The sequence below is a fragment of the Choloepus didactylus genome, chromosome 10, assembly GCF_015220235.1.
Source record: "Choloepus didactylus isolate mChoDid1 chromosome 10, mChoDid1.pri, whole genome shotgun sequence".
Taxonomy (NCBI): Eukaryota; Metazoa; Chordata; class Mammalia; order Pilosa; family Megalonychidae; genus Choloepus; species Choloepus didactylus.
The window spans coordinates 102,745,106-102,757,664 of record NC_051316.1 but is presented as its reverse complement, the minus strand read 5'-3'; the positions used below and the strand labels follow the sequence as shown (position 1 = coordinate 102,757,664).

The 12,559-nt window shown below is 40.7% G+C and overlaps 1 protein-coding gene across 10 annotated transcripts in view; it reads right to left on the bottom strand.

Annotated features, from left to right (window-relative positions):
• Positions 1-12,559, bottom strand: part of CDK5RAP2 (CDK5 regulatory subunit associated protein 2) — a 218,220-nt gene that overhangs the window by 38,456 nt on the left and 167,205 nt on the right. For all 10 annotated transcript variants that reach the window (XM_037850920.1, XM_037850926.1, XM_037850923.1 and 7 more), the window contains 2 exons: positions 8,056-8,635; positions 6,053-6,285 (listed from right to left, as the gene is read on the bottom strand). In XM_037850920.1, the coding sequence (XP_037706848.1) occupies positions 6,053-6,285; positions 8,056-8,635 (813 nt within the window). The remainder of the gene's footprint in view (positions 1-6,052; positions 6,286-8,055; positions 8,636-12,559) is intronic.

The window sequence follows — 12,559 nt, the reverse complement described above, 5'->3', positions numbered from 1 at the left end:
CTCATTTAATCCTCACAAACAATTCTGCAAGACAGGGGCTGCTATCCTCAGAGAAGGAACCTAAACCTTAAAGAGGTAAGTGAGCCATAAAACTGGGATTTGAACTCAAGTCTGTCTGGCTCCAAGGTTTCTGCTCCTTCCACTCCATACAGCCTCCATTACAAAGACAGACAAATGTTGTATGTGAGCTAGAAATAACCCAGAAGTAAAGAAAAGGAGTAGATTTGCTTTTACTTAGGGTGAATAAAGAAAATTTCCTGGAGGATGGGCAGAATTTCTATGAGCAGACAGGATATAAAGGCCTTTCAGCAAGGAGACTAGTTAGTAGAGTTACCATAGTGGGAAATGGAGGGCTTGGCCCACTGAAACGTTTGACCAGATTATTCAATTTGATAGAGGTGGGCAAAGTATGGTATTATGGTGATGAAGAGATCACACTCTGGAAGCAAGCTGCCCAGGCTCAAACCTAGACTCTGCCACTTCCCGTGTGGCCTTGGGCAAGTGACTTAACCTCTGTGTTCATTAGCTAAATGAGGATAATAAACAGTACCTTCTCAGACACTGAAAATAGTGCCCATCATATAGTAAGCATTTGTTAGAGACCAGCTTTCCTCATTGTTGTTGTTGTTGTTATTTATTATTATTATTATTAAGAGGGTAGTGAGCTAGAAAAGGTAGACTGTGGAAGGTCCTGAAAAGAAAGTATTGCTTTTAGGTTCATCTCTACAGGCAAAGGAGAGCCAAAGGAAGGATCTCAGCAGCTGTTTTCTGTTCATGTGTCTAATTCCTCACGTACACGGTAAGCTCACTGAGGAAGGGACTATCTTGTAATCTTCTTTGTACCTTCCCCAGTGCCTAAAACAGCTTACTCAAAATACCTGAAGTCAAAACACTGCCCTCCTTATTTATGTGACTGGACTTGGGAGGCACCATGAACAGGGATATGGTAGAAACCCTTGGACTGCAACACTAGTTCTTAATCTTTGGGTCTCAGCCCTCTTTGGGAATCTAAATGTTATAGACCTTCACCCCAGAAAAATGCAAATATCCAAAAGATCTGCAGAATTCTCCACCCCTGGAAGACTCTCTAGCCTATGAAGCTAGGAAAGAAACCAACTATCACCCTACTTTTTGGATTCTATCAATTAACTATTATTAAAGAAACAGCAAGGGTATGCACAAAGATTCCATTACAGTTTTCTTTATAACAGCCCCCAAAAGAAAATAACATAAATGTCCATTTACTGGGGAATGATTAAATAAATTTTGGTACATTCATACAAAAGAATGCACGGCAGTCACTAACACTTAAGATGTAAATTAATAATTATTAACTACAATTGGACAAAGGGAGAGGTTGTCAACAGTCTCATTTCCATTAAAAAAAAATACATATGTTTAAAAAATGTCTGGAAGTGTAAACTCCAGAGTGTTCAAGCTTTGCTGTGTCAATGATGCAATTATAGGAGTATCTGCTTATCTGTAATTCTACAATAAACATGCGCTGCTTTGTATTAATAAAAAAGGGGGGCTTTATTTAAATTTTTAAGAACTTACGCCATGTAACTGCCTCATTTACAAAACTACTTTATGATAAAGCTCATTTCATAAATTGGAAGCCAGACCCCTTAGAGAATATCTAAGAAGGATTCAATTCTATATTATGCCTTATTTTCTACCAAAAAGAGTATGTATAACGAGGTTCCTAGGACTTTAACACTTTTTAAGAAGAAAATAAAGTTCTGTGTTTGTGTTGTCTGCTTAACCTGAAATGCTTCCTCCTCTAGAACTCACAGAAAACAAGAAGTAGGACCTCCTGGGCTTGTCAAGGTAAGTAACTAAAAAATAAATCAAGGAAGGCGGTTGGATGAGTGAGGGAGGGCAGCTGGTGCCAGAGGCACACTCTCTCAGCCACCCACTTCCTAGGCTGAGCACCTGTAGGAAGAAAAAAGAGATAGATGGAAAATGCCTGAGGCCTGGAAGATACAGCTCTATCTTATAAACCGAGTTATTTCTCCATTAATAAAATGAAAACTAGCTTATATGGAAAAACTTAGCCAGAAGAAGCGGATTTTTATAAAGCTGGGAAAAGTCAAGTGATCCTATGTCCTGGCCCTCAGAAATCCTAGGGAAGTGGTACAAGGAAAATCAGTCTGCAATGGCTTTCTGTCTTAGTGACCATTAAGACACAAACTAATCTGATGGACCCTTTGTAAAAATCAGGGGGGAAAAACATTCCCTGGGTGTGGAAGGCCAAACTATCCCACGTTCTATCTTGAAATTGAATTGAATGTATATGGACCCTCATGAGCCATCTGTTTTGTATATCTGAAGTCAGAAAAACTGAGATTAAATCTTGATTCTGCCAAGACTTTTTGACTTTGAGCAACTTACTTTCCCTTGCTAAGATTAAGTTCCTTCACCTGCAAACCAGGTTGTTCTGAGGATTAAACTGGTATGTGTGAAAGCCCCCAACTCATAACAAGTACAAATACTAGTAAGGACTCAGTACATAAGAGCCATGCACTAAGTAAGCACTGAGCCAAGAAGTCACATGCATTATTTCATTTAACCCTTATAATGACTCTATGAAATAGGTATAAGAAACTAAGGCAAGGAGTCGTGTTAATTTCCCAAGGTACACAGCTAGTGAGTAGGGGAGTCAGAGCTCTAACGTGGTCAGCCCAATTCCAAAAACTACACTCTCAACTGCTAGGCCCAAATTCATCACCTGTAAAATGGAGGTAATACCACACACTTCAAAGGTCATTGTGAGGTTTAAATCAAATAATATTTACGATACCAAGTGGAATACAAGTAGAATTAGTGTAAAGAGATTTGTCCAGAGACCTGATTTGAAATTCCAGCTCTACCACTCATTCAATATATGACCAGAGATGAGTAGCTTAATCTCATTGAGCCACAATCTCCTCAGATGTAAAACTGAGATCCATTCATCGAATGAACTGTCAAAAGAGGGCCTCAATGATAAGACGGCATTTGAGGAAAGAGCTGAAGGAATGAGGGATATCAGAGAGAAGAGAAAGAGCAAGGATCCTGAAGAAACAGCATGCTTGGTCATAATCAAGAAACTCCAAGGTGGCTCCTGGGGTGGAGGGCAGGGCAGAGGGCAGAAGATGAGATGAGAGAGGTGGCTGGGCCAGATGGTTGAGGGCTTTGCAGGCCTTCATATAGACTTATACCTTTACATTGATGGCAAGGAAACCCTTTGATTTTTTAGCAGAGAAGGGACATGGTTTGACCTACATTAAAAATCACCCTGATTACTGTGTGACAAATGGACTGTAGTGGGACAAGGGGGGAGCACAGAGGCCAGTTAAGAGGCAAATGCAATAATCCAGGTGAGGTGATGATAGCAAATTGGGCAAGCAGAAGCAATGAGGTAGTGAAAATTGGCCAGATTTGGAATATATTTTGAAGGTAGAGCTTCAAAGGAGCAGGCAATAGATAGACAGGAGAACTGTAGTGAATGCTGAATGGTGTCCTAGAAGCAAGTGAGGAAAGGATTTCCACAAGGAGGGAGGGAGCAATCATGTCAAACACTGCTGTGACTTTTAGTAAGATGAAGGCTGAAAACTGATCACTGAATTTAACAAAGTGGAAGTTATCTGTGACTTAGGCAAATGCCATTTCAGTGGAGTAGCTGGGATGAGAGAAAGCCCAAATCCAATGGATTTAAAAGAGAAAGAGGGACTAAAAACTAATAATAATGAATATAGAGGAGTGGGGCAAAAGTAATTATTTCATAGAGACAATTTAAAAGATGCAAGTTTTGACTTTGGAACCACATTAATGTTTTTCATTTAAAAAATTAAATTAAATTAAATCAACAAAGATGAGGGGAAACTCCTAAAATTGAATACAAGCAGAAACAAATGAATCTAATTGTATTTCAAATGAATAACATAACAACAAGTAGATGTAACTTTTAAATTCAGTACACGATTATATACCTTTGGCCTAAAAATGAAAAGAACTGTAAATAAATCTTGAACTCTTCTGGTAGGTTTGTTTTTCACAGTGGTACTATTTGAGTGTATTACAGCATCAAGCAGGTGTGTATATATACTGCAATGTTGTTAGAGCCAGGGTTCTCACTATTGGAGAAATGAAATACAAATATGGAATGGAGAAAGGCAAGAAAGAAGTCAGTGGGTTTAGATTGGACTTGGATATACCAGTGTGAAGCCATGATTTTTTAAAGAAATAAATGAAATACATGTAAATATGTATCTCCTAGTTCTGTCTACTAAAAGGCCCAGAAACAATGACACCCTAGTAGCAAGGAACACAGCCAGCACCAAATCTTGGTTTTTAAATACCATTCCCCATTAAAAGGAACGAGGGCTACTTGGAGAAATGGCTGATTCAGGACTGGGGCAGGGACAGTACAAGATGAATGTGGAACATCTCTGAGCCAGAAAGTAAGGACGTACTCAAAAAAAGACAGGAAGACATGTCAAAAGGACCTGCCACTTTGCCACATCTGGGACAATTCGAGATCAATTTGAATAATGATGATAATGGATGATAGTCCATTGAATAAAATAAGAATCTGCAAGTCCATACTGATGATAAACAAACAACAAATATATAAATAAATGAAGGTAAAGGGAGAGCTTGTCCTTATAGTGGATGCTACTAACAAATGAAGATGGAATGACAGCATCAGAAAAGAAAAATTATCATGCTGCCATCATCACAGTAATAACTGACAGCTGACTTATCAATGGGTGGTAAAATTTATGAGTAAAAGTTCAATGAGAAATGAGATATTTACATAGTCAAAAAGTAATCTCCACTAAATACTTATTTATTACAAAAGAGAATGTAGTAATTTTTGGTGGAGAAATCTGATAGACATCACCTTAATCTAATGACAAAAGTCATCACCAAAAATGTGCCAAACTGATATCATATGTCTCCTTAATATGATACAATGAGAGCCCAACATCAGTTATGCAGTATTTCTGCCAAACTATATAACCTGAATCTAGTCATGAGGAAACAAAGGATAATCCCAAATTGAAGGACTGGCCTGAACTTTTCAAATAAGTCAATGTTCTGAAAGACAAAGAAAGGGTACGGAATTATTACAGATTAAAGGAGATCAAAGACCAAACTAAACGTAATGTGGGGACTAGATTCCCGATCAAGGGTCGGGATCAGGTATAAAATTTTCATAGACAAGGTTATTAGTGAAATTTAAATGTCAGACTATATATTGAATATAGACTATGAGAGAGTATATTAGATAATACTATTTCCTGGTTTTTATTTCAGTCTGTGGTTATGTAAGAGTATGTCCTTGTTTTAAGGAACTACATACTAAAGTATCTAGGGGAAAAGGAGAATGATTTTGTCAACCCACTCTCATAGGGTTCAGAAAGATAATGAAAATGTGAGAGTGTGTGTGTGTGGGGGGGGGTAGTATGTGTTGAGAGACAGAATGATAAAGAAAATGTGGTAAAATGCTAACAACTGATGAAGCTGAATGAACGGTATATGGAAGTTCTTTGGTATACCCTCAAAAAATTGCAAATTATTTGAAAAATTTAATGCAATAGCATGTATTAAAGTACCTGGCACATAGCAGACATTCAGAAAAAGTTTTCTTTTATCCTTCCTCTTAGAGATCATGAGCCACCTCTGATCCTCAGATATATTTTTTAACTGATAAAAGTTTGTGTGTTTTTAAATTTAAGCATCATTTAAAACTCATGCATGTTCTCCAAAAAAATCTGATTTTCATCTTTTCTTGAAAATTCAGAAAAACCAACAACCATGGGCAGATGCTTTACTCATGCACCTCACCAGTCTAGCTCCTAAGTCATCTAAACTGGACACCTGGTTTAGAATAGGGCAGACCACAAACCACATGGAAGTGGTCACTATTAGGAAGAAGCAGTCGTGTAGCAGCATGGGTTTCTGATGTTACCTATCAGGGCAGAGGGGAGGAAAATAAGGAAGACCAAGAAGTCCTGAATCAATTACCGATGTCTCAGAACTCTCAGTACCTCGCTCCACTTACCATTGAGAAAGAGCTTTTCCAACTGCGTGAGCAGTTCAGCACACTGATTCAGTTGCTCCTGGAAACCCTCAGCCACACAGGAATCCACATCGCTGGCCTGCAGCAACTCCTCAAATGCCTTAATCATGGTGTGCATATGTTGCCGATAAATGACACAGATGTCATGACTATCCTTAATCTGCTGTCGTTGAAGGGAGAGCTCCCTGGCTTGGGACTGAACTAATGAATCGTATCTGATAAAAGGGAAGAAACAAAATGCTTGGACGTTTTTAAAATTGAATTTTTGTGACCATAATACTAATTGAAAAAATGACAGAGCACAATTTTTAAAAGCCTGAAGCTATACAAAAATACATACTTTTGAAAAATTTTAACTGTACAAGGTCACTCCTTTTTATATTTCAAAATAGCCAACAAATGCTAGAACAAAGGTTTTTCTGCAATATTTTTAAATAAAGCCCCCAATGAAAATACAGATCAGCAAGGACTCAGAAGAACAATTAGTTTTCATATATTCTTCAAAAATACTCTTCTGAATTGTAGAAGCAAGTGCCCTAAGGATCAAGAGACCTATGACAAATTCTCATGGAGTACAAAAAAGAAAACTGTAAGACAGGAAAACAAAGACAGGACTTCCTCCCCTCAAGTGAAAGGGTAATGAATATCATAATCCTAACTACCATTTACTGAGGGTCTACAATCTGTCAGGCACTGAATTAGGTGTTTTATGTAAGTTATCTGATCTTCCCAACCTTAAAACAAATGTATGATGAGGAAACGGGTGGTAAGATTCCAGATTCAAACACAACTCTGACTTCAAAGCCCGTGTTCTATTATGCAATACCACCTCCTGGCTACCGTATGCCATCTTTTCCCATATGATCCCACAAATATTAGTAGACAATAAGAAAAACACAGGTTAAGGAAAGCATGGCTCAAAGAAATTGTGGCCACAGTAACCTGGCTCGAGAGAGCAGCTTGGCAAAGTACTCTAACCCTTCCAGGCAACACGATGCTCCTTCCATGAAATAAGGACAATACATAGGACTGGTGACCACCATCAATATCAGCATGCACCCACAAATCATGTAACACCAGTATTAGAGTTGGGGGCTGGTTTCATGGAAGAAAACTGGAGTGGAATACCATGGGCTTCAAACTGGCAATGGTTCTGACCAGTTCTGTGGATGATCTCACATAAGTCACAGTAATCCCTTTGAGGCTCAGTTTCCTCTTCGACAAAACAAATTTAAGAACTCTTCCTTCTCAGGGTGATCTTAAGGATTAAATAAGAGAAGTTCCTAGGTGGGGGCCTGACACAACAGTTTCAATAAATAAAAGCTTCCTTCAACTTCACTGATCGGGAAGCCTTGAAAAACTCACTCTGACTCCTGACAATTCAGAACAGCATGTTTGTCTCAAATTAGTGACAAATGAAGGTCAACTTTACAAATGATCCCATTTTTGCCATATCTCACAGAGGAAAACTATATCTATCTATGCCCATAAAACATATCTTCATGACCTAAGAATTGTACAATGCAGGCATATTTCTCTAAGATGACCTTAGAGGGTAAAGATATGGAAAATATTTATATTCCTCCCCACCCTACCTAGGACATCAATTTCAGTTTCACAGCCCAGCAAAAACCATTGCAGTAAACACTGCAGTTCAGCAAATGGACTATAACTCACCAGTGACTAGCATAACACCTTTACTTTACCCTGAGCCCCCACCCCAAAGAGGACAAAATTTGCCCTGCCAATTTCAGAGGACACAAAACTAGCAACTGATGTTCATGTGTGCACCCACTATTCTTTGGGGCTTCACATTCCATTTCTTTGCAGAGCCCAGCTGCCTTAACCCACCATCAAAACTTCTCCTGTTCACACCCACAACCATCATACAGCAGCATACCCCTCTAGCTCATAGGCTCCTACGTAGGAGCAACATAGCAAAAGAGCAGGCTTAAATAGTAGGAGAAGGAAGAGGAGGAAAGTACCTTGAGGGCGAGAGATCCCTGAACTTATTCTGCAGATTATGGATTTCACTGAAAAGTTCCATATTCAAATTCTGCTCTTTCTGCAGCTCACACTCCTGTTCCACCAGCTGCTGTTTGAGGCTCTCTAGCTTCCTGCCATCAATCATCTCTGGGGTGAGGGGATGGAGGATTTTCATGTGCTTCACAAAATGTACATGGTGCAAACTTGAGAAGGTCATTTCTTTGTCGTCAGTACTGCCTTTGGGCTTGTTCAAGCCTTCCTGGGCCCCTTCTGTCCCACACAAAACAGTAATAATGGCCTCACTGCACTGGGAATGCTTCCCTGAGTGAAGCTGAAATATGAAATTCCGATAGCCCTTGAGCTCAGTTTCCAAGTCATGGATTTTCTGTTTTAAGTATTCCGTATCATTTGAGGTAAGAATGTTCTCAGACTGATCAGTCCCAACCATGCTGACTTTAACAGAAAGTTGACTCTCAGAACTTAAGTAAGTAGCTATTGAAGTTGTGCCCAGAAAATCTTCAGGATTCTCTTTGCATGTTGGCAAGATGGCAAGGTCACCAGGCTGGTAAATTTCAGACTCTGAAAATAAAATACATTTGTCAGTATGTCCTGCACTGGAATCCACCCCCTCTCTCCCTCCTCACAACCATAGCCACGCTGGGCCCACTGCGACAGCCTCCCAACCAGTATCCCTGCCTCTAGTTTTTCCCTCTGTCCCCTCAATCCATCCTCCTCCTCAGGGTAACTGGTCTAAAGTGAATTTAACCATGATACACCCCCCCATCTTAATCTTGTCATTAGCTCCCCAGTACCTTGAAGATCAAATCCAAACTCCTATCATAGCACCCGCCAGGATCTAGTTCTGGGCAACTTTTCGGGGAACAAATCCTGGCATGCCTAAGGAGATTCTGTACTAAATTAATCATAAATCCCTGCATACCATGTTGTTTCATGTCTCCATGCTTTTGCAAGTGATGTTTCCTCTGCCTGGAATACTCTTGGCCCTCTTCTCTACTTGATGCACTCCTACTCTTCCCAACATCCAGATCTAGTTTTCCTTCTTCTACAAGGCCAACACCAAACTATGCAAAACAATCACTACCCACTGTGTTTCCATAACCCCTTATATATATTACTTTCAACAAACATACGTGCTAGGTGCTAAAGGAGGAATTAAAATTGGCTTATTTATTTATTTACATGACAGCTAGTCATTTGGATGCCTTTCTCCCTCACTGGAGGGCAAGTTCCTGCACTGACATGGACTCGGTCTTCCATCCTCACATTCTCAATGCCTAGGACAATCCCTACTAGCCCAGACCAGACGTCAGTGAAGGTCTGGAAAATTTTGAGGGACTGAGTGAAGTAACCTTAAAGAGAAGTATTTCTAGACATCCACAACAGGTGAGAGTCTTCTTCTCATTTCCACATCTGCCAGCTTCCAGAAGATCCACAATGTCCCTTTTAGTGAGCTGTTTCATGGACTCACAACCCTATTAGGAAATATATCCTTAGAGCTAGCTTAAATCTCCAGAGATGCAGCCAAACTTGTTTGAGAGGCAGACTGATGCAGCAGAAAGAATACACAGCTTTGAAGCCAAAGAGAAGTAGAATGGCACCCAGCTTTGCCAGTTGCCAATTGCATAGCCTCAGGCAAGGAACTTACTACTACCTCAAAGCTTCGGTTTCCCCTGTAGGTACACTGAAGAAAGAGATGCCTAATATGGATGCTGTGCAACCTAAAATTCAAGTCTGATTTTAGAATTTCTGCCCTTAACCACTACACCCTGCAAACCTGCTACCCAAGGAGAGAACTCAGCTCAGTGTAAGGAGTTGTTTGATTACTTCAGATGCAGAATATGGTAGAAAAGCCATCTTTGAAATCCAACAGACCTGGTTTCAAACTTTGGCTCTGCAACTTACTAAACACATGGTCCTAGGCAAGTTACTTAACATCTCTGAGCCTCAGTAGCCTAATGGAGAGAACATCGTTTACTTTGAAGAGTTGTCTGTTTTTAGGATTAAACAGGATATGCCTGTGAAAAGGCCAACACAGAGTCTGGCACGTGGCAGTAAAGGAACCCAATTGAAATTAACATCCTTTGCCTCCCTAGAACTGCTCAAAGATGAAAGAGGATGCCTGTTACTGAAAGCATGCAAGTGAAGGCTGTAGACCTGTGGAAATGCTGCAAAAGCAACAATGTGGGTTGGATCAGATGACCTAGGCAATCTCTCAGAAAGAAAATCACACAAAAATCCTATGCCAGACTGTATGCTACCATTTCTGGTTCTGCAATCTGCTTGTGATTTTAGGCCCACACCTGTCTCTGCTCACAATGCCCATTCCATAAAATTAAACTTTTTGTTTTAGGAATCAGCCATTATCAAACCTAAAAAAACTTTCCAAATATAGCATTTACTGTATGTGTGTGAGAGAGAAGAGAAGAGAGAGAGAGAGACAGAGAGAGAGAGAGATCACTCAAGAAGGCTTTTTCCTCCAAGAAGCAATGTTCGCTCATAGAAATAAAGACAAAGTCTGAAGACTTTTGTTAAGTAATCACAAGAGAAAAACAAATTGAATTCCCGTACAAACGTCTTTTCAGATACAGATTGTGGCCAGTTGTAATGTGTAGCTATACACACACAGACACCTCAATATCTTGAAGGGTATGCACACTTAGGCCTCCACTTTAAACTATGCTCTTTGAAATGCAACAAACATAATATTCAGACACTTGATACTTACAATTTTGACTTCAGAAGTACCCCCAAAAGCTCACAATCTACAGCTATTTGTGATTTGGCAGAGGTACAGACTTGATGTCTACGCTCAAAGGTCAGTATCCAGCAAGTCTCGTAACCCAGCATCAGCATGGCAATGTGGCTTTGCCATTCTCTGCTCAGCAGGCCTCAATAAAAGCCCAAAGGAGCTGCTTAAGTTTTTCAGTTAAATATTACTGCACTTGGGGTGGGGGATAAACTGTAGTGTATCTGTGAATCTGGAGATTAACTAAGTCCTCAGGGAATATGACTGTGGACCAGGACTGGGCTAGGCCTCATGCACCTCACCTATGTTATCCATTTAATCCTCACAAGAACCCTGTGAGGCACCCCCATACTACCGAGGAGGAAATCAAGGCTTAAGGAGGTGAAGAACTTGCTCAAGACTTAAGAGTCAGTAAGCAGCAAATCCCCTTTGTCAAAGCCTGGCCACCTGCCTCTAATACCAAAGGCTGTCCCCTGATGTATCCCTCCTACACCTGGAGTCTCCTGTATCAGGGGCCTATGAGCAAAACAGAGAATCCCTTAACCCTCCATAAAAAGGCCAACAATATCCATGGAATCCCCTCATTGATTGGTTAAGCATCTATCAAGGGCTACCAAAGAAACTGCAGTGAAGTTGTCACACTCAGTACCCAGCCTTGCAAAGGGAGAGCATGGGCAAGTCCACTGTCACAGTCCTTTTTAGGAAACAGTCGTGACGGTCGCCCTAACTACAGGGCTGGCCCAAATGCAGTCCACTCCTTATTTTGCCAGCTCTTTCCTCCAAAACTTCCCCAGACCCCTACCCCTTTCCAGCTCTGCCAAATCTGCACTCAGGAGCTGCCTTTTTGACTCACAACATGGAGTTAGAGAGGGGTATCCACAGTGGTCAATTCCAAGTGCCTCCCTCCACATGGGGCTCCTCTACCACCTCTGAAGGAGAGCCACAGGCCGGGCAAGATGCTGACTGAGCTGCTTTTCCTGAAGTGCTTTATTTGGGCTAAAACTGTCCTCCCTCCCTGGTCTGCACCTCTCAGCAGGGGTCTTTACTGCCTGCTAGCAGCTGCATGAAAAGGGACCCCCACCACCTTCGTAACGGAGAACAGGGAAAGGCCATAAACAAAGATAGACTTGTAATTTATTTTGTAATTTTTTTTAAATAAATATACTTTACATTAAGGGGGGGGGCAGGGAGAGGATGGTGCACTAATGGGAGTGCCTAAATAACTGGGGGATTCTGGAAGACCTCTCAGAAAACGACATTTAAGCAGAGATCTAAAGGACAAGGCATCAGTGAGGAAACAAATGGGAGTGGGGGGGCGGAGTCAGGCAGAGGCAACAGCATGTGCAAAGTTCTCAAAGCACACTAAGAAAAATGAAAGAAACTCGGTAATGATGGGGAATTGAGAAGGAATCAGTCAAGAGCCATCATTTATCACTATGTATAAGAAAGCAAAAAATGTTCCCAAGACCATTTATTTGCATAATAAGGAAACACTGCAGTTCTGGAACATTCCACAATTCAGCTAAGAGGTCCTATAGTACCTAGTGGAATGGCTTTCTTCTCCTCAAAGGCCAGAACACTCCCAAAGCAAGTGACCATGTATCTACTGCACTGAGAAAGGCCTTGGGAAAGTATGGACCATTGGGAACAGGGCCCACAACTACTTCCCCAGAGACAAATATTCTCATGGCCATCCCATGACAAATTTAGGATTCCTGAGCACAATTATCTCCTAC